The 27,067-nt window shown below is 44.1% G+C and overlaps 1 protein-coding gene across 1 annotated transcript; it reads left to right on the plus strand.

Annotated features, from left to right (window-relative positions):
* The first annotated feature begins 3,520 nt into the window (after positions 1-3,520).
* Positions 3,521-25,929, plus strand: LOC129550063 (ADAMTS-like protein 3). Its single transcript, XM_088829716.1, has 5 exons — positions 3,521-3,624; positions 4,623-4,702; positions 20,687-20,870; positions 23,371-23,575; positions 25,723-25,929. Exons 1-5 carry the CDS (start codon positions 3,521-3,523, stop codon positions 25,927-25,929), a joined length of 780 nt encoding a protein of 259 aa, XP_088685842.1.
* Positions 25,930-27,067: the final 1,138 nt, after the last annotated feature.

Raw genomic sequence — 27,067 nt, forward strand, 5'->3', positions numbered from 1 at the left:
TTATTCAGTGGCATCCTCATAAATGCAGGCGACTCACTTGCATTCTGGTTTTGGTTGGCCTGGGGTAATGTCACCTTGGCGGCATTTCTGTGAATCCAGGTGGGCTGGACCCTGGTGGGCTCAGTGCTCTGGGCTGAACTTGGGAGTGTGGGTTACAGGATTCAGAGCAGAACACACAGAGATCCACTCTCACTCCCTTGTCCCGGACGCTTACTTCCTGTGAATCACAGCTGAGAGAATGTCAAGGGGGGAAAGAAGCTCTGAGTGTGCGACCTGGAGCAGGAATGGAGGTGGGCGGTAGGTGGGAAAGCAGCAGCACGGAAAAACTAACACCCGTTTGGTTTTGGTGAGTAACCTCTCCCGATACCATCCAGCTCTTATACAGTTGATGGGTTTGAACTGCTTGGGTGCCCTTACACACAGATTTCTATGACTGGTAAATACTACACTATCCAGGGCCGGATAAAAAACACATGGATGCGGAACGGTGAACACAGAGGAACTGAGTGTACCAGAGGGTCAACTACAGGTTATACATGGATTTTCCGCAGCAGGGAAGGCTGATACCTCAACCCTCCATCACCCAACCCCAACCCATTGTTTAAGGCTCAACTGTATAGCACTTCAAGATTAGCAGTGAGTCTTTCTACAGGAAATTCATGTTGTGGGAATTGAAATTCCCCTTGGAGTTTCCAAGGTCACATGAGATAAGCAATGGAACACGGCAGGTATTTCAACAGTGTATTGATACTTCCTTTTCTTTTTTTTTTCTTCATTCCTTCCCTCCTTCCCTCCTTCCATCTCTTCTTCCCGCCTACTTTCCATCCTTCCATATATATATACATATAGATATATGTATCGTGCACACATGCACACATATCTCCTATATCTGTGAATTCACACTGAAATAAGTCTTGGATACCAGACCAGCACCATAAGGGTCATGATTATAGTAAAGGTGTAGTATGATTATACCTTTTTCTCTTTTTTTGCCAATTTCTTTCTCTGACAGGGAGGGAGCCTGGCTCTCATTATCAGCAATGTACTTTCTTGGTGACTCTAGTATACACATCAGGTAGTCTCAGAACTGATGATGCATACACCCTGCAAAAGGAAAAAATATGACCAGCGTGGGTACAGCATTCTTCCTGTCTGTTTCCTTAGGGCATTCAGTCAGAACCTCTTCCAGGGTGACTCAGGTCACCCCCTTTTTTCCCACCCCCTTCAGTGTGGTTATGGCATTCATCTGTTGTACAGTTATACTCCTTTGTCACAGTCTGTGTGCCTTCTGGGGTTCTCCCCACCTCCTGGGTGATGGTTTGTATCGTTTGACATGCAGTCAAGTTGACTCTGTGATTTACAGTTCTCGTGTGTGTGTGTGTGCGCGTGCGTGTGCACTCTTCCGTGTCTGACTCTTTACAGACCCAATGGATAATACCCCACCAAGCTCCTCTGTCCATGGTATTCTCCAGGCAAGAATACTGGAGTGGGTAGCCATTTCCTTCTCCAGGATCTTCCCAACCCAGGGATTGAAACTTCATCGCATAAATCTCCTGCCTTGGCAGGTGGATTCTTTAGCATTGGCACCACCTGGGAAGCCCCTACAGTTCTCATAGTTTTAACAAATACAGACAGTTTTTTGTCAACCACCACCATGTTTTCTCACTTAACAACTCCATTACCCCGCAAATTCCTTTACCTTCCTCTTTGGTAATCAGTAATTTCTCCATCCCAACTAACCCCCTCGCAATTGCTGATATATTTTCTATCCCTACAATTTTACCTTTTCCAGAACTTCATGCAAGTGTGATCATTCATTATGTGCCTTTGAGGCCCAGCTTCTTTCACTGACCAAAACACCTTTAAGATTCATGCATAGTATTGGGCAAATTAACAGTTTGTTCCTTGAACTGAGTCTGTTTGAGTATACTAGAGATGTGTGCCATTTTTCCATACTACAGATAGGAAAAATGACCCATCTCTAGTATGACACAGATCTCTTGTATGCTCAAACAGATGCAGATTGAGACTCAATTGTACAAATATTATACAATTATATGAGTAAAGTTTATAAATGTGTAAAATTTTGTGTAAAACAAGTTTTCATTCTTCTTTGATAAATACCTGGGAGTGGATTTGCTGGCTTATATTATACATGCATGTTTAGAAGAAACTGTCAAACTGTTTTCCACTAATGACATACAGATGTTCCAGCTGCTCACATCCTCATCACTCTGGAGACTGTTCATTGTCTGCATTGGATATGTGTGGCCTTCCCCAGATGGCACCAGTGGTAAAGAACCCGCCTGCCAATGGAGGAGACATAAGAGATGCAGGTTCATTCCCTGGGTTGGGAAAATCCCCTGGAGGGGGGCATGGCAACCCACTCCAGTATTTTTGCCTGGAAAAATCCCATGGGCAGAGGAGCCTGGCATGGGGTCACAAAGACTTGGACATGACTGAGTGACTAAGAGTGCATGTGGTCCAGTGGTTACAACTTTGCGGTGGGAGTTTGATCTCTGGTCAGGGAACTAAGATCCCACATGCCATGAGGCCAAAATACCAAAACATAAAACAGATATTGTAACAAATCAAACCCCACCCATCAGGTCTCTCCCCACAGGAAAGAGGAGAGAGCCCAATTCCTGCAGGACATTCAGGAAACTTATCTGCACAGGGACCTGGCCACACCAAACACTGGCTAGTTCAGGGCACTTACTATTCTGTCCTAAGCTTCCAGGTCATGATTACAGGGACCAAAAGTTCCCCTCAGCCCTTTTGTAAATGTTCACTATTGTCAGTGCAAGAGGATGTTTGCATTTCTGCCCTGCAGTGCAGCAACTCTTGCTCTCAGAATGATTGTGGTTAATTCTTCAGTCATTAACTCCAACTGCTACATGGTGCACACTTCTCTAACTGGAGAGGATGCAAAACAGAGGGTGATACATCTTTCTGGAGAAATAGTTTATTAAAACTTTGAAGAACCAGAGTTGTCAAAAACTATCCCCTCCACCACCAACATGGAAGGGGGAAATGTAGGGGAAGGGGGACATTCCCTGGGGACAGTCCAGTCTGTGAAGTTTCACCCAGTGGTGGAGGAGGGGCAGCGGGGTCAGGGTGATGCTTCTTCTGGTCTCCTAGGCTGCTCCAGACCATCCTCTGAGCTGGCCAGGGTTCCTGAAGGCTGTAGGGGTGCTGGATTTGAATGCCATAGTCCACTTGACTGGGTCCCAGGGAGCTCAGCAGGGCTCCTTTTGTCTTGGTCAGTCATCATGGGTTGTTTCTGGGCCTACTTTACTTGTGCGGGTTTTGCTGGGCAGCCCACAACAGCAATGTTGTCTTATAAACCTCCATATTCTCCCAGCCACGGCCCTCTTTTTCTTGCTGAGGCCAGAGGGAGTGGCTGGGGAGTGGGACTGTCCAGCTTGGTAGGCGCTTCCGGCGGTGTTGGCCACACCCAGGGGATAGTGGTTTCGCTCTGGGGCTTTGCTGCTGGTTATCATGGGTGTTGCTGGTTATCATGGGTTGGGGTGCCGCAAGTGCCACGACGTCCACGGGCGCCTTGTGTCAGGGGTGCCGTGACTGTCGCTGTGTCTCAGATGCCATAGATGCCTCTGTTGGAGGGTGAGGACCCAGAGTCACATGAGGAAGATGGGAGGGGTGGGGGAGTGGTAAGATTGGTGATCTTGTCTTTTGAATTGTCGGTTGTATCCGGCATCCCAATGGTCTCCTCTGGAAATAGCCAGGCTGGTATGAAGGTGGAGACCTCAGGGCTTGGAGACTGGAGTTTTTGGGTGCTGGAGTTCTCTGTGGCAAAGAAGGGGTTCACAAGGATGGTATGGGACCCCACCCTGGGTCTGTTCAAGCTGAGGCTTTCTGAGCTCTGGCTGTTGGCCCACCTGAGCCCAGAGACATCCACACTGACACCAACAAGTCCTCTTCATAGAGTAGCTAGAGTGGCTTCTCCTGGCCTATCTTGACCCATGGATGCTGCCAAAGATGGGGTTAAGTAGCTCCATTCATCGGGTTGAGGGTCAGCAGGCTTGCTATTAATGTTCTTATTTCATGTGAAAGGTAGTCGGGCAACTGATAATGCCCTGTGAGCACACTCTGCCTCAGCTCCTGGAAATTTCGTCCTTGGAACGGATGGGACCCGGTCACCATGACATACAGGATGACACCAAGGCTCCACACATCTATCTACAGCTACAGATTCAATATCAGACTTGAGAATAAAGATCCTTGGTACTTAGGATAAAAAAGAAAATCAGAAATGCTTGAATCACAGGGAGCTGCCGATCTCAGCTCCTTGTGGTTTAAAATGAGTGAATTGCAGAAGAACACACAGAAGTTGCTGTCTGACCTCATGTTTTATTATGTCTACTCTATAGGAACAGAAAGGCTATATCATTTCAATCTTTTAAATCTTTAGCTAGTGTCTTTCATTTTCAGGTTATGTCATATAGAATGTAATTCTGCAAATAGAGATTCTAGAGATGTGGATGCAGGGAGAGCATAGAAGGAGAAAATCATGTTGAGTCGCCATTCAACAAGCCAGCTCATGTTATTTATGAGATCATTATCTAGGGGTATTGACGTGACACCGTTTTCTCTTCTTTTAGACATAATGCTACCATCCGTACAAGCACCTTCATCCACTCATTCAACATTCATCTTAGTCTGTTTGTACTACCAAAACAACGTAGCACAGACCAGCGTGGAGGGGGTGGCTTATAAACAACAGGCATTTATTTCTTGCAGTTCTGGAGGCAGGGAAATCCAAGATCAAGGTAGAGCCAGATCCGATGTCTGATGAGGGCCAGCTTCCTGGCTCACAGACAGTCATCTTTTTGCTGTGTCCTCTTATGGCCAAAGGGATAATGGGGCTCCCCGGGGCTTCTTTCATTAGGGCACTAATCTCATTCATGAGGGCTCCACCTATGTGACCTAATTACTTCCCAAAGCCCCCACCTCATGGATGTTAATATTTGACACACAAATTTTAGAGAGACACAAACATAGCCATGTTCAACAAATATTTGCCCAGTGCTTGCTTGCTTTTGCCAGAGCTGGGAATACGTAAATGACCTAGCCCTTGAGAAGCTCATCGTCTAGAGAAGGAGATGGTCATGTGAACAGATATGTTGAAGCAGAGTAACAAACGCTGTACTAGTTGTCTGTTGTTCAGCTGCTAAGTCATGTCTGACACTTTGCGACCGTTTGGACTGCAGCATGCCACACTTCCCTGTCCTTCACTATCTCCTAGAGTTTACTCAAATTCATGTCCATTGAGTCAATGATGCTATCTAACCATCTCATCCCTCATCCTCTGCCACCTCCTTTGCCTTTTGCCTTCAGTCTTTCCCAGCATCAGGCAGTTTTCCAGTGAGTCAGCTCCAAAGCACACAGTAGCTCTGAGGAGGGGTCCCTGATGCTCTCTGGAGAAGCCAACCAGGTTTCCACATAAGTCAGGATGTTGCTCTGGGAGGAGGAAGAAGAATGTTCCAAGCAGAGAAATCAGGATGTGCAAAGGCAGAGAGAAGTTCCATGTGAAATGGAACATCAAAACCAAATGAATGCCTTCAAATCAGTTAATTAAAAGATTGGATACTCATGAAGCTGAAATTGCTGGTAAAGGTGACATCTTTGGAATATTTAAAACTTTGATTTATCAAAACTGCCTACATTGTTCTACCACCTCCTGCACACACACACATGCACCACACAAACACGCATGTGTACATGGTGGAATATGCCAAGCCTTCAGTGGCTAGCACTTCAAAGAAATTCATTTGTAACCTGAACAAATACTAGCTGAGCACCTAAGTATATAATGTGTCTAGTCTCAAGGATTTGGCATTCCAGTCGGAGAGATGGATACTAAACCAGTAAACAAGTGTACAGGATATTTCTCTGTGGAAAGTGCTATGAAGAAAAAGAAATAGGGTGGTGAGCCCAATGGTGATTGCACATCACTACTTTAGCCTTCTGAGGAGGTGATAACATGAGTCCAGACCTAAAGGATGGGGTGGAGCCCTCCATCCCAAGAGGTGAGGAAAGAGCATTTCTGGCAGAGGGAACAGTAAGCACGAGGGCTCTAAAGTAAGCACAGGCTGTGCGTGGTCAAGGAACAGAAAGATTCATGTGGTGAGGGTTCAGTGGGGTCGAAGGAGAAGGGGAGTGAGATGAAGCTGGAGAGCTTCTGAGGACCAAATCATTCAAGGCTTTGAAGGTCAAGGTAAAGACTGGAGTTTTATTCCCAGAACAAGAGAAGCCACTGAGGAGTTCTGTCTGGGAGGAAATAATGGTCTACTTTTTCAATTCATTTGTGTCAAAAATCATTCATCATAAAAAGAAAAAAGATCAAATTGGACCTCATCAAAAATCTGCTAACAAAGACACTATTAAGAATATGAACATGTAAGCCTTACACTGGGAGAAAGATGGCAGTACCCGTGTCTGATAAAGAACTTATATCCAGAATACATGAGGAACTATTACAGTTTAACAATGAACTCTCCCCTCCGCGAGAAAGACAATGGCAAAAGACTCTCAGTCACAGAAAAGACTGACAGATGGAATCAGGAAAGTGAAAATTGAGAGCACAATGAGATGCAGTATCACACCTACCAGAAGAGTGAAAACCAACTGATGACGTAAACTTTTTGGCATCAAAAGAAATACCCAATGCACTGCATGAAATGGGACAACCACATTGGAAAACTATGTGGCAGTTTCTAATAAACTTAAGCACATACCTACCCTTGACCCAACAATTCCATTCACAGGTATTTACCCAAGAAAAATGAAAACATGTTCACCATAAAAGAAAAACATACAAGCATGTTCTTTTAGTCTTTACTTCATAATGACCATAATTAGGAGAATGGATAAACAAACTATGGTATATTCGTACAATGGAATAGTATTCAGCAATGAAAAAGAATGAGTTACTGATATACACAACAATATGGGTGAATCTCAGAAACATTATGTTAGAGATGGGAGAGTCCCTAAGATGGCAGAGGAATAGGACAGGGAGACCACTTTCTCCCCCACAAATTCATCGAAACAACATTTGAACGCTGAGCAAATTCCACAAAACAACTTCTGAATGCTGGCAGGGGACATCAGGCACCCAGAAAGGCAGCCCATTGTGCTTGAAAGGAGGTAGACAAAATATAAAAGATAAAAAGAGAGACAGAAGAGATAGGGACGGTGATCCCCTCCGGGGAAGGGAGTCTTAAAAAAGACAGACGTTTCCAAACACCAGGAAACACTGTCACCGGCGGGCCTGTGGCGAGCCTGGGAATCTCAGAGGGCAACATCACCCGGAGGAAAATAAAGAGTTAATTAAAACTTGCAGATCACGTACCTATCGTCAGCACCCAGCAGCCCAGAGGCTCGCTTCCGCCACCAGTGGGGCTGGACGGAGGTGCATGCTGCATTGCTTAGGGTAAGGACCGGGCCTGAATGCCCCGAGGGCAATCTGAGGGAACTAACCTGAGATAGCAACCCAGACTGTGGGATAGCTATCCTGCAAAAAGCCCTAACCTAATGCTTCTGAACTGTGGTGCTGGAGAAGACTCTTGAGAGCCCCTTGGACTGCAAGGAGATCCAACCAGTCCATTCTAAAGGAGATCAGTCCTGGGTATTCGTTGGAAGGACTGATGCTAAAGCTGAAACTCCAATACTCTGGCCACCTCATGCGATGAGTTGACTCACTGGAAAAGACTCTGATGCTGGAAAGGATTGGGGGCAGGAGGAGAAGGGGAAGACAGAGAATGAGATGGCTGGATGGCATCACCAACTCGATGGACATGAGTCTCAGTGAACTCCGGGAGTTGGTAATGGACAAGGAGGCCTGTCGTGCTGTGATTCATGGGGTCGCAAAGAGTCAGACACGACTGAGTGACTGAACTGAACTGAACTGAAGACAGCGCCAGGCCCGCTCACAGAACAAAGGACTGAGCAGAACTATCTGGCTGCGGACCAGCATATCCCCCGCCAGAGACAGGCAGGTGAGGGCAGCCAGAGCCAGAAGGGGGCAATCGTGGCCCCAGAGAGGCATCCTCTACCAAACTGCAAGCAGGCTTCATTGCTAACCAAGACTTAACAGGGATTCTGGACGGTTGATATCTGCCAGGAGGGTCGCAGCCAGAGATCAGCTCCCCAGAAGAGACACATGGCACACCTGAGAAGGCATGCCTGTTATACACCCAGAAAACCAAGCGGCTGGGACAGGGAAGGCAACAAGACGCAGACTCCAACTGGGGGCGACTGCGCTCGCCAAGCACCTGGTCAGCTGAGCTGCTCGGACCTGGGGCACAAAATGCAGGCCCAACCAAGTCTGCGCCTTTGTGGAGTACCCAAGAACCTGAACCTGAGCGGCTTAGACCTGGGAAGTGCATGCAACCCAGGGCCTGCCTCAGACAGTTCCCAGCAGAGCAACCTAGAGCCTGAGCAGTGTAGACTAGGAAAGCACACACTCCGTGAGCAGGGGCAAACCTGGTGGCCGAGTCACTGCGTGTACTCCCCCCACACGCCAGTGATATTTGTTTGCAGTGTTCCTGCCTCCCCTCAGCATGACTGAACAAGTGAGCCTAAAAAAGTGACCACCACCGCCCCCTTGTGGCAGGGAAGAAATTAGACACTGAAGAGACCAGCAAACAGAAGAAGCTAAAATAAACAGAGGGAACCGCTTCGGAAGTGACAGATGCAATAGATTAAAACCCTGTAGACAACCTAGATAGTATATTAAAAAGCAGAGACATTACTTTGCCAACCAAGGTCCGTCTAGTCAAGGCTATGGTTTTTCCCGTGGTCATGTATGGATGTGAGAGTTGGACTATGAAGAAGGCTGATCGCCGAAGAATTGATGCTTTTGAACTGTGGTGTTGGAGAAGACTCTTGAGAGTCCCTTGGACTGCAAGGAGATCCAACCAGTCCATTCTAAAGGAGATCAATCCTGGGTGTTCATTGGAGGGACTGATGCTAAAGCTGAAACTCCAATACTTCGGCCACCTCATGTGACGAGTTGACTCACTGGAAAAGACTCTGATGCTTGGAAAGGTTGGGGGCAGGAGGAGAAGGGGAAGACAGAGAATGAGATGGCTGGATGGCATCACCGACTCTATGGACATGAGTTTGGGTGAACTCCGGGAGCTGGTGATGGACAGGGAGGCCTGGCATGCTGTGATTCATGGGGTCGCAAAGAGTCGGACATGACTGAGCGACTGAACTGAACTGAACTTAACTGAACATAGGAAGGGGCCTGTAGATCTTGAGAAGTGTAAGCTGGATCAAGGGAATATCTGAAAATGAACTAACCCCACACCGTCTGCAACAGCTCCAGAGAAAGTCCCATTTTTTAAATTAAAAAAAAAAATTTTTTTAATTTTTAAGTCCTCTATTACTCCTTTAATTTTCATTTTTATAACCTACTATTACCTTGCGAAAAAAAGACCCTATTTTTAAAGCAAACTTCATATATATATATATATATAATTTTTGTGACTTTGTTTTGTTTTTTTAATATTGTATTTTTGAGAATCTTCAGTGCCCATTTTTACTTGGGAGCAAGATTCCCGGCTTGACTGCTCTCTCCCACTTTGGACTCTCCTTTTTCTCCACCAGGTCGCCTCTATCTCCTCCCTCCCCCTTCTCTTCTCTACCCAACCCTGTGAATCTCTTTGTGTGTTCCGGGCTGTGGAGAACACTTAGGGAACTGATTACTGGCTGTCTTTCTGTCCTTTTGATTCTCCCCTTCATCCTCCTGGCCACCTCTGTCCCCTTCCTCCCTCTTCTCTTCTCTGTATAACATGTGAACATCTCTGAGGGGTCCAGACTGTGGAGAGCACATAGGGAAGTGATCACTGGCTAGCTTGCTGTCTCCCCCTTTGATTTCCACTCTTCTACTCCTGGTCACCTCTGTCTCCCTCCTCCCTCTTCTCTCCTCCATGTAACTCTGTGTACCTCTCCGGGTGTCCCTTACTGTGGAGAAACTTTTCATCATTAACCTAGATGTTTTATCATCGGTGCTGTATAGATGGAGAAGTCTTGAGGCTACTGTAAGAATAAGACTGAAAACCAGAGGCAGGAGGCTTAAGTACAAATCCTGAGAACACCAGAGAACTCCTGACCCCAGGGAACATTAATCGATAGGAGCCCATCAAACGCCTCCATACCTACACTGAAACCAAGCACCACCCAAGGGCCAACAAGTTCCAGAGCAAGACATACCACACAAATTCTCCAGCAACACAGGAACATAGACCTGAGCTTCAATATACAGGCTGTCCAAAGTCACAACAAACCCGTTGACATCTCAAAATTCACCACCGGACCCTTCATTGTGCTCCAGAGAGATGAAATCCAGCTCCACCCACCAAAACACCGACACAAGCTTCCCTAACCTGAAAACCTTGACAAACCACCCATCCAACCCCACCCACAGCGAGGAACCTCCACAATAAAGAGGAACAACAAACTGCCAGAAGACGGAAAGGCCACCCCAAACACAGCAATATGAACAAGATGAAAAGGCAGAGAAACACTCAGCAGGTAAAGCAACAGGATAAATGCCCACCAAACCAAACAAAAGAGGAAGAGATAGGGAAGCTACCTGATAAAGAATTCCAAATAATGATAGTGAAAATGATCCAAAATCTTGAAAACAAAATGGAGTTATAGATAAATAGCCTGGAGACAAGGATTGAGAAGATGCAAGAAATGTTTAAGAAGGACCTAGAAGAAATAAAAGAGTCAATATATAATGAATAATGCAATAAATGAGATAAAAGACACTCTGGAGGGAACCAACAGTAGAATAACGGAGGCAGAAGATAGGATAAGTGAGGTAGAAGATAGAATGGTAGAAATAAATGAAGCAGAGAGGAAAAAAGAATTAAAAGAAATGAGGACAACCTCAGAGACCTCTGGAACAATGTTAAATGCTCCAACATTCAAATCATAGGAGTCCCAGAAGAAGAAGAGAAAAAGAAAGATCATGAGAAAATACTTGAGATAATAGTTGAAAACTTCCCTAAAATGGGGAATGAAATAGTCACCCAAGTCCAAGAAACCCAGAGAGTCCCAAACAGGATAAACCCAAGGCGAAACACCACAAGACACATATTAATCAAATTAACAAAGATCAAACACAAAGAACAAATATTAAAAGCAGCAAGGGAAAAACAACAAATAACACACAAGGGGATCCCCATAAGGATAACGGCTGATCTTTCAATAGAAACTCTTCAGGCCAGGAGGGAATGGCAGGACATACTTAAAATGATGAAAGAGAAACACCTACAGCCCAGATTACTGTACCCAGGAAGAATCTCATTCAAACACGAAGGAGAAATCAAAAGCTTTACAGACAAGCAAAAGCTGAGAGAATTCAGCATCACCAAACCAGCTCTCCAACAAATGGTAAAGGATCTTCTCTAGACAGGAAACACAGAAAGGGTGTATAAACTTGAATCCAAAACAAGAAAGTAAATGGCAACGGGATCATACTTATCAATAATTACCTTAAACGTAAATGGGTTGAACGCCCCAACCAAAAGACAAAGGCTGGCTGAATGGACACAGAAACAAGACCCCATATATGTTGTCTACAAGAGACCCACCTCGAAACGAGGGACACATGCAGACTGAAAGTGAAGGGCTGGAAAAAGACATTCCACACAAAGAGAGACCAAAAGAAAGCAGTAGTAGCAATACTCATATCAGATAAAATAGATTTTAAAATAAAGGCTGTGAAAGAGACAAAGAAGGACACTATATAATGATCAAAGGATCAATCCAAGAAGAAGATATAACAATTATAAATATTTATGCACCCAACATAGGAGCACTGCAATATATGTAAGACAAATGCTAACAAGCATGAAAGGGGAAATTAACAATAACACAATAATAGTGGGAGATTTTAATACCCCACTCACACCTATGGATAGATTAACTAAACAGAAAATTAACAAGGAAACACAAAAGTTAAATGATACAATAGACCAGTTAGACCTAATTGATATCTGTAGGACATTTCACCCTGAAACAATGAATTTCATCTTTCTCTCAAGTGCACATGGAATCTTCTCCAGGATAGATCACATCCTGGGCCATAAATCTAGCCTTGGTAAATTCAAAAAGATTGAAATCATTCCAAGCATCTTTTCTGATCACAATGCGGTAAGATTAGATGTCAGTAACAGGAGAAAAACTATTAAAAATTCCAACAAATGGAGGCTGAACAAAACACTGCTGAATAAGCAACAAATCACAGAAGAAATTAAAAAAGAAATCAAAATATGCATATAAATGAATGAAAATGAAAACACAACAACCCAAAACCTATGGGACACTGTAAAAGCAGTACTAAGGGGAAATTTCATAGCAATACAGTCTTACCTCAAGAAACAAGAAAAAAGTCAAATAACCTAACTCTACACTGAAAGAGATGGGAATACCAGACCACCTGACCTGCCTCTTGAGAAACCTGTATGCAGGTCAGGAAGCAACAGTTAGAACTGGACATGGAACAACAGACTGGTTCCAAACAGGGAAAGGAGTACGTCAAGGTTGTATATTGTCACCCTGCTTATTTAACTTCTATGCAGAGTACATCATGAGGAACACTGGGCTGGAAGAAGCACAAGCTGGAATCAAGATTGCCGGGAGAAATATCAATAACCTCAGATATGCAGATGACACCATCCTTATGGCAGAAAGTGAAGAGGAACTCAAAGGCCTCTTGATGAAAGTGAAAGAGGAGAGTGAAAAGGTTGGCTTGAAGCTCAACATTCAGAAAACAAAGATCATGGCATCTGGTCCCATCACTTCATGGGAAATAGATGGGAAAACAGTGGACACAGTGTCAGACTTTATTTTTTTGGGCTCCAAAATCACTGCAGATGCTGACTGCAGCCATGAAATTAAAAGACGCTTACTCCTTGGAAGGAAAGTTATGACCAGCCTAGATAGCATATTAAAAAGCAGAGACATTACTTTGCCAACAAAGGTCCGTCTAGTCAAGGCTATGGTTTTTCCCGTGGTCATGTATGGATGTGAGAGTTGGACTGTGAAGAAAGCTGATCGCCGAAGAATTGATGCTTTTGAACTGTGGTGCTGGAGAAGACTCTTGAGAGTCCCTTGGACTGCAAGGAGATCCCACCAGTGCATTCTAAAGGAGATCAATCCTGGGTGTTCACTGGAAGGACTGATGCTAAAGCTGAAACTCCAATACTTTGGCCACCTCATGCGACGAGTTGACTCACTGGAAAAGACTCTGATGCTGGGAGGGATTGGGGGTAGGAGGAGACGGGGATGACAGAGAATGAGATGGCTGGATGGCATCACTGACTCGATGGACATGAGTCTGAGTGAACTCCGGGAGCTGGTGATGGACAGGGAGGCCTGGCGTGCTGTGGTTCATGGGGTCACAAAGAGTCGGACACAACTGAGCGATTGAACTGAACTGAACTGAACACCTAAAGCAACTAGAAAAGGAAGAAATGAAGAACCCCAGGGTGAGTAGAAGGAAATAAATCTTAAAAATTAGGGCAGAAATAAATGCAAAAGAAACAAAAGAGACCATAGCAAAAATCAACAAAGGAAAAAGCTGGTTCTTTGAGAAGATAAATAAAATTGACAAACCATTAGCCAGACTCATCAAGAAACAAAGGGAGAGGGGTCAAATCAACAAAATTAGAAATGAAAATGGAGAGATCACAACAGACAACACAGAAATACAAAGGATCATAAAAGACTACTGTCAGCAACTATATGCCAATAAAATGGACAACTTGGAAGAAATGGACAAATTCTTAGAAAAGTACAACTTTCCAAAACTGAACCAGGAAGAAATAGAAAATCTTAACAGACCCATCACAAGAACAGAAATTGAAACTGTAATCAGAAATCTTCCAACAAACAAAAGCCCAGGACCAGATGGCTTCACAGCTGAATTCTACCAAAAATTTAGAGAAGAGCTAACACCTATTCTACTCAAACTCTTCCAGAAAATTGCTGAGGAAGGGAAACTTCCAAACTCATTCTACGAGGCCACCATCACCCTAATCCCAAAACCAGACAAGGATGCCACAAAAAAAGAAAACTACAGAGCAATAGCACTGATGAACATAGATGCAAAAATCCTTAACAAAATTCTAGCAATCAGAATCCAACAACACATTAAAAACAAAATTCTAGCAATCAGAATCCAACAACACATCATGACCAAGTGGGCTTTATCCCAGGGATGCAAGGATTCTTCAATATCTGCAAATCAACCAAGGTAATACACCACATTAACAAATTGAAAGATAAAAACCATAAGATTATCTCAATAGATGCAGAAAACGCCTTTGACAAAATTCAACATCCATTTATGATAAAAACCCTCCAGAAAACAGGAATAAAAGGAACATACCTCAACATAATAAAAGCTATATATGACAAACCCACAGCAAACATTGTCCTCAATGGTGAAAAATTGGAAGCATTTCCCCTAAAGTCAGGAAGAAGACAAGGGTGCCCACTCTCACCACTACTATTCAACATAGTATTGGAAGTTTTGGCCACAGCAATCAGAGCAGAAAAAGAAATAAAAGGAATCAAGATTGGAAAAGAAGAAGTAAAACTCTCACTGTTTGCAGATGACATGATCCTCTACATAGAAAACCCTAAAGACTCCACCAGAAAATTACTAGAGTTAATCAATGAATATAGTAAAGTTGCAGGATATAAAATTAATGCACAGAAATCCCTTGCATTCCTATACACTAACAATGAGAAAGCAGAAAGAGAAATTAAGGAAACAATTCCATTCACCATTGCAACAAAAAGAATAAAATATTTAGGAATATATCTACCTAAAAAAACAAAAAACCTGTATATAGAAAGCTATGAAACACTGGTGAAAGAAATCAAAGAGAACACAAATAAATGGAGAAATATACCATGTTCTTGGATTGGAAGAATCAATAGAGTGAAAATGAGTACACGACCCAAAGCAATCTATAGATTCAATGTAATCCCTATCAAGCTACCAATGATATTTTTCACAGAACTAGAACAAATAATTTCACAATTTGTTTGGAAATACAAAAAGCCTCGAATAACCAAAGCAATCTTGAGAAAGAAGAATGGAACTGGAGGAATCAACCTGCCGGACTTCAGGCTCTACTACAAAGCCACAGTCATCAAGACAGTATGGTACTGGCACAAAGACAGAAACATAGATCAGTGGAACAAAATAGAAAGCCCAGAGATAAATCCATCCACATATGGACACCTTATCTTTGACAAAGGAGGCAAGAATATACAATGGAGAAAAGACAATCTCTTTAACAAGTGGTGCAGGGAAAACTGATCAACCACCTGTAAAAAAATGAAACTGGAACACTTTCTAACACCATACAGAAAAATAAACTCGAAATGGATTAAAGATCTAAACGTAAGACCAGAAACTATAAAACTCTTAGACGAAAACATAGGCAAAACACTCTCCGACATCAATCACAGCAGGATCCTCTATGAGTCACCTCCCAGAGTATTGGAAATAAAAGCAAAAATAAACAAACGGGACCTAATTAAACTTAAAAGCTTTTGCACAGCAAAGGAAACTATAAGCAAAGTGAAAAGACAGCCTTCAGAATGGGAGAAAATAACAGCAAACAAAGCAAGTGACAGAGAATTAATCTCAAAAATATACAAGCAACTCCTGCAGCTCAATTCCAGAAAAAAAAAAGACCCAATCAATAAATTGGCCAAAGAACTAAACAGACATTTCTCCAAAGAAGACATACAGATGGCTAACAAACACATGAAAAGATGCTCAACATCACTCATTATCAGAAATGCAAATCAAAACCACAATGAGGTACCATCTCACACCAGGCAGAATGGCTGCTATCCAAACGTCAACAAGCAATAAATGCTGGAGAGGGTGTGGAGAAAAGGGAACCCTCTTGTACTGTTGGTGGGAGTGCAGACTAGTATAGCCACTATGGAGAACAGTGTGGAGATTCCTTAAAAAACTGGAAATAGAACAGCCGTATGACCAAGCAATCCCATTACTGGGCATACACACTGAGGAAACCAGAATTGAAAGAGACATGTGTACCCCGATGTTCATCGCAGCACTGTTTATAATAGCGAGGACATGGAAGCAACCTAGATATCCATCAGCAGACAAATGGATAAGAAAGCTTTGGTACATATACACAATGGAATATTACTCAGCCATTAAAAAGAATACATTTGAATCAGTGCTAATGAGTTGGATGAAACTGGAGCCTATTCTACAGAGTGAAGTAAGCCAGAAAGAAAAACACCAATACAGTATACTAACGCATATACATGGAATTTATAAAGATGGTAACAATAACCCTATATGCGAGACAGCAAAAGTGACACAGATGTATAGAACAGTCTTTTGGACTCTGGGAGAGGGCGAGGGTGGGATGATTTGGGAGAATGGCACTGAAACATGTATATTATCATATGTGAAAAGAATCGCCAGTCCAGGTTTGATGCGTGATACAGGGTGCTCGGGGCTGGTGCACTGGGATGACCCAGAGGGATGGGATGGGGAGGGAGGGGAGCGGGGTTCAGTATGGGGAACACATGTACACCCGTGGCAGATTCATGTCAATGTATGGCAAAACCAATACAATATTGTAAAGTAATTAGCCTCCAATTAAAATAAATAAATTCATAATAAAAAATATATAGATCAGAAAAATAAAACATTATCTTAAGCAAAAACAGGCAGACAGAAAAGAGTACATATTGTATGAAGTCCAAGAACAGATACTACTGATGTATATTGACAGAAATAAAGAAGTAGTTGCCTGGGAGGAGGGGTAGTGCAGTTCAGTCACTTGGTTGTGCCTGACTCTTTGTGACTCCATGGACCAGAGCATGCCAGGCTTCCCTGTCCATCACTAACTCTCGGAGTTTACTCAAACTCATGTCCATTGAGTCGGTGATGCCATCCAACCATCTCATCCTCTGTTGTCCCATTCTCCTCCCGCCTTCAATCTTTCCCAGCATCAGGGTTTTTTCCAATGAGTCAGTTCTTCACATCAGGTGGCCAAAGTATTGGAGTTTCAGAATCAGTCCTTCCAGTGAATACTTAGGACTGATTTACTTTAGTATTGACTGGTTGGATCTCCTTGCAGGCCAAGAGACTCTCAAGAGTCTTCTCCAACACCACAGTTCAAAAGCATCAGTTCTTTGGTGCTCAGCTTTCTTTATGTTCCAACTCACATCAGTACATGACTACTGGAAAAACCATAACCCTGACTTAGACGGACCTTTGTTGGCAAAGTAATGTCTCTGCTTTTATATTAGCTTTTCTTCCAAGGAGAAATCATCTTTTAATTTCATGGCTACAGTCACCATCTGCAGTGATTTTGGAGCCCAAAAAATAAAGTCTATCACTGTTTCCATTGTTTCACCATGATTTGCCATGAAGTGACAGCACCGGATGCCATGATCTTAGTTTTCTGAATGCTGAGTTTTAAGCCAACTTTTTCAATCTCCTCTTTTACTTTCATCAGAAGGCTCTTTAGTTGTTTTCGTTTTCTGCCATAAGGGTGGTGTTATCTGCATTTCTGAGGTTATTGATATTTCTCCCAACAATCTTGATTCCAGCTTGTGTTTCATCCAGCCCAGCATTTCTCATGATGTGCTTTGCATGTAAGTTAAATAAGCAGGGTGACAATATACAGCCTGATGTACTGCTTTCCTGATTTGGAACCAGTCTGTTGTTCCATGTCCGTTTCTAACTATTGGTACTTGGCCTGCATACAGATTTCTCAGGAGGCAGGTAAGGTGTTCTGGTATTCCCATCTCATGAAGAATTTTCCACAGTTTGTTGTGATCCACACAGCCAAAGGCTTTGACGTACACAATAAGTAGAAGTAGATGATTTTCTGGAACTCTTTTGCTTTTTTGATGATCCAATGGATGTTGGCAATTTGATCTCTGGTTCCTCTGCATTTTCTAAATCCAGGTTGCACATCTGGAAGTTCACGGTTAATGTGCTGTTCAAGCATAGCTTGGACAATCTTGAGCCTTACTTTGCTAGTGAGTGAGATGAGTACAATTGTACAGTAGTTAGAACAATCTTTGGCATTGCTTTCTTTGGGATTGGAATGAAAACTGACGTTTTCCAGTTCTGTGGCCACTGCTGAGTTTTCCAAATTTGCTAGCATATTGAGTGCAGCACTTTCACAGCATCATCTTTTAGGATTTGAAATAACTCAACTGGAATTCCATCACCTCAACAAGCTTTGTTTGTAGTGATGCTTCCTAAGCCCTACTTGACTGCACATTCCAGGATGTCTGGCTCTAGGTGAGTGATCACACCATCGTGATTATCTGGGTCATAAAGATCTTTTTTGTATAGTTCTTCTGTGTATTCTTGCCACCTCTTCTTAATATCTTCTGCTTCAGTTAGGTCAATACCATTTCTGTCCTTTATTGTACCCATCTTTGCATGAAATATTCCCTTGGTGTCTCTCATTTTCTTGAAGAGATCTCTAGTCTTTCCCACTCTATTATTTTCCTCAATTTCTTTGCACTGGTCACTGAGGAAGGCGTTCTCTCTCCTTGCTATTCTTTGGAACTCTGCACTCAGATGGGTATATCTTTGCTTTTCTCCTTTAACTTTAGCTTCTCTTCTTTTCTCAGCTATTTGTAAGGCCTCCTCAGACAACCATTTTGCATTTTTGCATTTCTTCTTCTTGGGGATGGTCTTGCTCACTGCCTCTTTTACAATGTCACAAACTTCAGTCCATAATTCTTCAGGTACTTTGTCTATCAGATCTAATCCCTTGAATCTATTTGTCACTTCCACTGTATAATCATAAGGGATGTGATTTAGGTCATACCTGAATGGTCAGGTATGGTCTTCCATTCAGAAGGTAGTGGTTTTCCCTGCATTCTTCAGTTTACATCAGATTTGACAATAATAAGTTCATGATCTGAGCCACAGTCAGCTCCAAGTCTTTTTTTGCTGACTGTATAGAGCTTCTCCATCTTTGCTGCAAAGAATGTAATCACTCTGATTTCGTTGTTGACCATCTGGTGATGTCCATGTGTAGAGTCTTCTCTTGTGTTCTTGGAAGAGGGTGTTTGCTATGACCAGTGTGTTCTCTTGGCAACACTCTGTTAGCCTTTAACCTGCTTCATAGATGAGGGGACGCTTTGTGAGTGATGAAATGTATATACCTTGCTCTGGATCATGGTTACCTAAGTACATACAATTGTGAAAACTCATAGAACTGCATGTTTGACATATGAGCATTTTTTCATATATGAATTATACCTCAATAAAAAGCCGTGTATTTTTTTAAAAGAAATGCATATATGTCTTGCCTTGAACTGTCTTGCCTTTATGAAATGTGACATAGAGTTAGGTATAGCATCAGACACACTGGGTTCCAGTCCAGCTGCAGGACCTTGGAAAAGTCACACAGCTTCTTTCCATTTCTACTTCTGCAAGTAAAAATAATCGAAATCACAAGATGGCTATGAGAATTAAATGGAAAATTGATGTTAAAGTGTTTAACTCAGTACCTATCTCCTGGAAACTTCTCAATAAATTTAGCTATTTCTAAGAAATGTTTTAAATAAACTGTAGGGCAGCTAAAAATGTGTACTGTTCTGCTTTGCAAATGATATGCAACGTAGGACAAAATTCCAAAATCGAAAGGAAGCACCGGAAAACAGTTAAGCTAAAGGCATAGGTGTACTCGATGGACCAGCCTGGGGACACAGCTGGTAGCTATTACTCACTTGTGATTATTACAAGAAAATCTGGCACTTTCTGTGATCATACGCAAATCTGTCATCGTCATGTCCTACTTCATCTTTTTATCCAGTGTCAAAAGGGAAAGGAAAGGCTGCTTGGAACAAGGACTAAAAGGCAAACAAGCCATGATTATTGGAGGTGGTCAGCTTCAGCTTTTTTGAAGGAAACTCCCATTTTCACCTTTCCAGAGGTGAAAGGACTCAGGACTCATCTGAAGTTTAGATTAAGAATTAGTGGAGAAGTAAGAATGGAATTGAAATGTATCTTGAACCTGTCTGCTTAATCCCTGCTCCCCACTAAATCATCTTTCATCTCTCAGTCTGATCCACTTTTGAGAAAGAGATTCCATTAGGGCATCCCATGGAGGGACCCTCCTCTCTTGTCCTCTTGGCTCTGCTTGGAGAGTCTCGAGAAACCGGCCCACTGCACAGAGTTTCTCCTCCTTCTCTGGGACTTTTCTGGCAGACCTACCTGGCCTGAGACAACCCCTGTCCCAGGCTGTATGTCTTGCCTTGAACTGTCAAGGGGCCTTTGTGAAATGTGAGGTAGTATTTTGAAAGAGTTAGATTTGGCATCAGACACACTGGGTTCCAGTCCAGCTGCAGGACCAAGGGCTCCATCCTGGCTATAATAACCGCCCCCACCCCTGCCCCAGTTATGACATTGAGCTAGTCAAGGGAAAATGAGATTTAAAGGACCCCTTTACCCCATCTGATGGCAGATTCTCTGGTGCTGCTCAGAGAGCCTGGCGGGCAGCTAACCAGAAAGCAGCTCGTGGTGGTCTTTGGCCAGGTTGTCTCTAGCCCATCATCCCTTTTGCTCCAGCGGCCATCTGTGACATTCCTTTTCTTTCTGCAGAGACTTTCTGGGAGCTTGGCAACTGGACTCCTTGTTCTGCCACGTGCGGCCACTTGGGAGCCCAAGTTCAGAGACCCCAGTGCCTGATGGCCAATGGGCAGGAAGTGAGCGAGGCCTTCTGTGACCAGCTCCGGAAGCCAAGGGCTGCGTTCCAGCCCTGTAACATCCAGGACTGCCCCCCAAGGTGTGTGCAGTCACTCTTCTCTCCTTGCTACCAGGATTTGACTTGTTTTAAAATGCATATAATTTGGACTGAATAACGCAACCACTAAGATTTGTTTTATGTGGACTATACTAGGTGCTCAGCTAAGTAGTTTATGTGGATCACTTCACCGTCACCTATCAACTCAATATTGTTCATTTTCTTTTTAAAAATTTTATTTGTTTTATTTATTTATTTTTTTTTTTTGGTTATGCTACAATGTGTAACCAACTAGGGATTGAACCCAAGTCCCCTGCACCAGAAGCTCAGAGTCTTAACCTCTGGACCTCCAGGGATGTCTCCAGTGTTGTTCATTCTCTGTTATACAGTTGGAAAAACTCCCCTAGGCCACACAGTTACGAGGGCCAGAATTCAAGTTGGGTTAGTCTGATTTCAGAGATTCTGCTCTTAATTGCCACTCTCACCTGCTCCCTGCACTCACAATGGACCTTAAGAGCACAGGGGAACTGACTTCATGGGTTCACCTCAAGATATGGCAGTAGACCAGCATCACAATAGGCGCTCGTGAAAAGCACCATTCCTTATACTCTACCCCCACGGGTGGTGTTGTTATTCAGTCGCCTGTCATGTCTGACTCTTTGTGACCCCATAGACTGCAGCACGCCAGGCCTTCCTGCCCCTCACCTACTCTCGGAGTTTGCCCAAGTTCATGCTCATTGCATTGGTGATGACGTCCAGCCAACTCATCCTCTAATACCCTCTTCTTCTGCCCTACATCTTTTCCAACATCAGGGACTTTTCCAATGAATCATCTGTTCTCACCTGGTGACCAAAATGCTGAAGCTTCAGCTTCAGCATTAGTCCCTCCAGTGAATATTCAGGTTGATCTCCCTTAAGATTGACTGGTTTGATATCCTTGCTATCCAAAGGACTTTCAGCACCACAGTTCAAGGGCCATCCCTCCTTCAGTGTTCTGCCTTCTTTGTGGTCCAGCTCTCACAACTGTACATGCCCACTGGGGAGACCACAGTCTTGCCTATACAGACCTTTGTTGGCAGAGTAATAATATTTCTCCTTTTCAACACACTGTCTAGGTTTCTCATCGCTTTCCCGGTAAGAAGCAATCGTCTTCTGATATCATGCCTACAATCACCATCCACAGTGATTTTAGAGCCCAAGAAGAGGAAATCTGTCACTAATTCCACCTTTTCCCCTGCTATTTGCCATGCAGCTGGATGCCATGATCTTAGTTTTTTTTACTTTGTAGTCTTTAGCTGGCTCTTTCACTCGGCTCCTTCACTCTCATCAAGAGGCCCTTTAGTTCCTCTTCACTTTCTGCCATTAGAGTGGTATCATCTGCATCCCCAGGGGTAAAACCATTAATAAACTTTCGATATCATAGATGACACAAATCAATAGTTTTAAAAGTATCCAAAATCAAACTCATGATCTCCACCAAATCTAATTTGCCACTAGTTCATGTTCCAGATCACAATGACTACATCCTAAGCTACCCACCCCCTTTTCCTCTCACTTCCATCCGTTCCTGTCAGTTTCCCACTGTTCCCAATGTCCTTGTCATTCCCTTAATGGCCACGTCAGTAGCCTCCTGAGTTTTGTCTCCTCTCTAGAGTGCCTTGTCCACTCTGTAAGCAGAAATTTCTTTTATTTTTTATTGGAGGGTAGTTGCTTTACGATGTGTTTCTACTGTACAGCAAAGTTAATCAGTCACATGTATACATACATCCCCTCTTTTTCAGATTTCCTTCCCATTTAGGTCGCCACAGAATGCTAAGTAGAGTTCCCTGCGGTACAGCAGGTTTTCATTAGTTATCTGTTTTATACATAGTAGTCATGGGATCGCGGAGAGTCGGACACGACTGAGCGACTGAACTGAACTGAACTGAAGTGTATATATGTCAGTCCCATCTCCCAGTTCATCTTCCCAGATGGCACTAGTGGTAAAGAATCTGCCTGCCGGTGAAGAAGCTGCAGGAGACAGGTTCGATCCCTGCGTTGGGAAGATCCTCTGGGGGAGGAGATAGCAACCCACTCCAGTATTCTTGCTTGGAAAATCCCATGGACAGAGGAGCCTGGTGGGCAACAGCCATGGGGTTGCAAGAATCAGACAAATCTGAGCGACCAAACAACTACAACAACAAGGAGCACACAGGTGCTGCCTCCCTTTTTCTTCCCTTTGGTTTCAATGAGTTGAAATTCACCTTTCCAAACTGTCCACCTAATTTTGCCCTAGCTCTGCTCTCTGAGGCCGCGCAGCTGATGGTTCTTACATCCCTGAGGACAACTTTATCCCACCCCCATGCTATTGTCTCTACATGGTGATTCTGTTGCTTCTGAGTGAAAGGAACTCTGAGAGTATGGCTAGGAGTTATTGTGCTGTGGCCTACTCCTAGAGACATGTGTTGGCCCTAAACAGTCATACTGCTAGGATGGGCTTTCTATTTGGAAGACAGTCCCCATCGGGACGGTCCTACTAAGCTCCTGTAGTTTCTGTTCTTAGGTGGCTCACGGGCACGTGGTCAGAGTGCTCTGTGTCTTGTGGTGAAGGATTCCTCAGTTGGCAAGTGACATGTAAGCGCACAAGAGCCAACGGAACGGTGCAGGCGTTGCCCCCAAGAGTGTGCGTCCCCAGAGACAGGCCTCTGGGGAGAAGACCCTGCTCCAGTCACCCCTATGTTCAAGGGCTCGTTGAACAAGGGAACCAGGTAATGCTGACAAATCCAGTGTTTTGAATTCATCCAGTCCCTGTGGTCAAACCCACACATCCAAAAAGGGTCTTCCCCTGGCAGTCCAGTGTTAGGACTTTGCCTTCTAATGCAAGGGATGTGGTTTCCATCCCTGGTAGGGGAACCAGGATCCCACATGCCATGAGGCCAAAACATAAAACAAGCAATATTGTAACAAAACCCCACCCATCAGGGCCCCTCCCCACAGGGGAGAGGAGAGCATGGACTCCTGCTGGACATTGAGGAAACTCATCTTCACAGGGAGCTGATCACACCACCCACCAGCTGGTTCAAGGGACTTAATATTCTATCCTAGACCTCCCGGTCATAATTAACACAGGCCATACTCAGATCAAAAGTTCCCCTCAGCCCTTCTGAAAATGTTCAGCATTATCAGTGTGGGAGAATAGTATCCTCTTTCTGCATTTCTGCCCTGCAGTGCAGCCATTGTTGCTCTTGAGAATGATTGAGCTAACTCTTAGGTCATTAACTCCAAGTCCTACATGACGACACACTTGTCTAACTGGAGAGGATGCAAAACAGAGGGAGATACATCTTTCTGGAGAAATCAAGTTTCTTAAAACTATGAAGAACCAAGGAGTTGGCAAAAACTATCCCTTCCACTACCACCATGGAAGGGGGGAATATGGGGGAAGGGGGTCATTCCCTGGGGACAGTCCAGTCTGTGAAGTTTCACCCAGTGGTGGAGGAGGGGCAGCTGGGTCAGGGTGACTCCTCTTCTGATCTCCCAGGCTGCTCCAGACTATCCTCTGAGCTGACCAGGGTTCCTGAAGGCCATGGAGGTGCTGGATTTGAATCCCATAGTCCACTTGAGTCAGTCCAGGGAGCTCAGCAGGGCTCCTTTTGTCTTGGTCAGTCATCCATGGGTTGTTCTGGGCCTACTTTACTTGTGCGGATTTTGCTGGGCAGCCCACAACAGCAATGTTGTCTTATAATCCTCCATGTTCTCCCAGCCACGGCCCTCTTTTTCTTGCTGAGGTCAGAGGGAGTGGCTGGGGAGTGGGACTGCCCAGCTTGGTAGGAGCTTCCGGTGGTGTTGGCCACACCCAGGGGGTAGTGGGTTCGCTCTGGGGCTTTGCTGCTGAAGTCACGGGTGCCGCTGGTGTCTCAGGTGATGCTCTTGCCGGGAGTGTCACGGGTGCCGCTGGTGCCTCGGGTGCCACTTTTGCCATGGGTGCTGCTGTTGCCGTGGGTGCCACTCTTGCCACAGGTGTCGCTCTTGTCACGGGTATCACTGGTGTGATGGGTGCCACTGGTGTCTCAGATGCTGATGGTGTGTCGGGTGCCACCTGTGCTGCAGATATCGCTAGTGCCCTGGATGTCAGGCATGAGACGGGTGTGGCGGGTGTCGGGGGTGCCACGGGTGGAAGGAGTGGCCCCATGGTCACACCAGGAAGATGGGTAGGTGGGGGAGTGGTCAGGTCAGTGATCTCATCTGAATCGCGGGTTGTCTCCGGTATCTGAATGGTCTCCCTCAGGAATAGCCAGGCTGGTATGATGGCAGAAATTTCAGGGCTTGGAGGCTGAGGTTTTTGGATGAAGTCCTTCATGGCAAGGAAGGGCTTCACAAGGATGGACTGGGGCCCCACCCTGGGTCTATTCAAGCTCAGGCTTTCTGAGCTCTGGCTTTCGGCCCACCTAGAGCCCAGAAGCTTCTACACTGTCACCTCTGAGTCCTCTTCACAGAGTGGCTGGAGTGGCTCCTTCTCATCCATCTTGACCTATGGATGCTGCTGAAGATGGGGTAAAGTAGGTCTGGTTGACGGGTTGAAGGTCGGCATGCTTGCTATTAATGTTCTTATTCCATATGATAGGTAGTCGGGCACAAGGTAATGCCCTGTGAGTACACTCTGCTTCATCTCCCGGTAATCTTGTCCTTGGAAGGGTTCTAACCCAGTCACCATGATGTGCAGGACGACGCCAAGGCTCCACACATCCACAGGCAGGCCTAAGTATATCCACCCCCATGAGATCCCCGGGGCTCCGAAGGCAGGGATGGCGCAGAATGTACATAGCTTCTCTCCAGGGTGGTAGCTGTTGCTCAGGCCGAAGTCTGCAGTCTTCGCATTCTGGTCAGCATCAAGGAGCAAGTTGCTCGGTTTCAGGTTCTGGTGCACGATGCCCCGCTCGTGGCAGTGGTTCAGGGTCGAAAGGAGCTGCCAGAAGGGGCATTGGGCTTCCTTCTCAGTCATGCTGCCCTGCCGATCCAAGTAGATTTGCATGCCTCCCCTGCTCATGTGTTCCATAACCATGATGGTAGAATCTCCCATGTCAGTGACATCGAGGAGTTTCACTATGTTTTCAATGGATAGCAGCTTCATACTTCTCTCATGTGAGAACTGTTGGAGGTTGTATAACCTCCGTTTCCATTTCTTTATTACCATAAGGGCCACCTCGGTCCTGGCCACAACATGCCAGGCCAACTTAACTGTAGCAAAACGTCCTTCTCTGATAGTGTGGACAATTTCATAATTCTCTATTTGAGTTCCTTTATTTGAATAAATGGCCATTAGGTCCTGCATGGCGGTAAACCCTAACTACTCTACCAGTTAACTACTCTACCAGCTAACTACTCTATGCCAACTATACTAACAAACACTATGCCAACTAAAGGAACAAACCCTATCTATACCAACTAAACTAACAAACGCTGACAACTATACTAGCAGCGAAACTATGCCAACTATACTAAGAGGGTTAACTATGCCAAATACACTAACAATGGTAACTATGCTAATACTATCTATACTAACTATGCTAACAAACTATTAACTATACCAAATATGCTAACTGTACCAATGATACTAACTATACTAATACTAGCAGCGCTAACTAAAAAAATAAAAATAAAAGATAAAGTGTGAACAAGAATTAAGGCGGGGAATGGGAAAAAAAATAAGAAAATTATTCAAAGAAAAACACTACAAATGAGAAAAACTAAAAAAAAAATGAAAAGAGAAGGAGAACTAAGGGGAAAAAAACAAAAAAATGGGAAAAAACAAAATGAAAGAAAAAAGAAAAAAATTTAAATGAGAAACACTAAAATGAAAAAGTGAGGAAAAGAACTAAGGGGAAAAAACAGAAAACAATGGAAAAAACAAAATGAAAGAAAAATGAGAAAAAAATGTTTTAATTAAGAAAAGAAAAATAAAAAAGAGGAGAGAAAAAAAGGAAAAATAATATCAACAGAATGGCAAAAACACAGGAAAAAAACATGCTAACTGTGGGTCCAGCCATCAGGTCACCAGTATCAGCTTCCTAGGCTCTAAGGACCAAAAACCTGGGGCCAGCTGGGCTCTTATATAAGGTTTTTAGTGAGTTTCATCACAGTTGTGCCCTGTGAGGGCAGAGCAGGAAACAGACCAATCATGGCTGAGGATAAATCCTAATGGTTTTCTCCCTTTTCAGGTTCAAGGCCCCTTTACACTTAGGAAAAACGGTCCTAAAGAG

The sequence above is a fragment of the Moschus berezovskii genome, chromosome 21 (genome assembly GCF_049115385.1).
Source record: "Moschus berezovskii isolate FMDL1 chromosome 21, NW_MosBer_1.0, whole genome shotgun sequence".
Classification (NCBI taxonomy): Eukaryota; Metazoa; Chordata; class Mammalia; order Artiodactyla; family Moschidae; genus Moschus; species Moschus berezovskii.

What these genes read in the sequence shown, in the direction of transcription:
- LOC129550063 (XM_088829716.1), top strand. Translation starts at nt 3,521, where the DNA reads ATGGGTTGGGGTGCCGCAAGTGCCACGACGTCCACGGGCGCCTTGTGT. An exon ending in ATCCAGGACTGCCCCCCAAG is followed by an intron (nt 20,871 to 23,370) that starts GTGTGTGCAGTC and finishes TTCTGTTCTTAG; the next exon opens with GTGGCTCACGGGCACGTGGT. An exon ending in TCGTTGAACAAGGGAACCAG is followed by an intron (nt 23,576 to 25,722) that starts GTAATGCTGACA and finishes GCTCGGTTTCAG; the next exon opens with GTTCTGGTGCACGATGCCCC.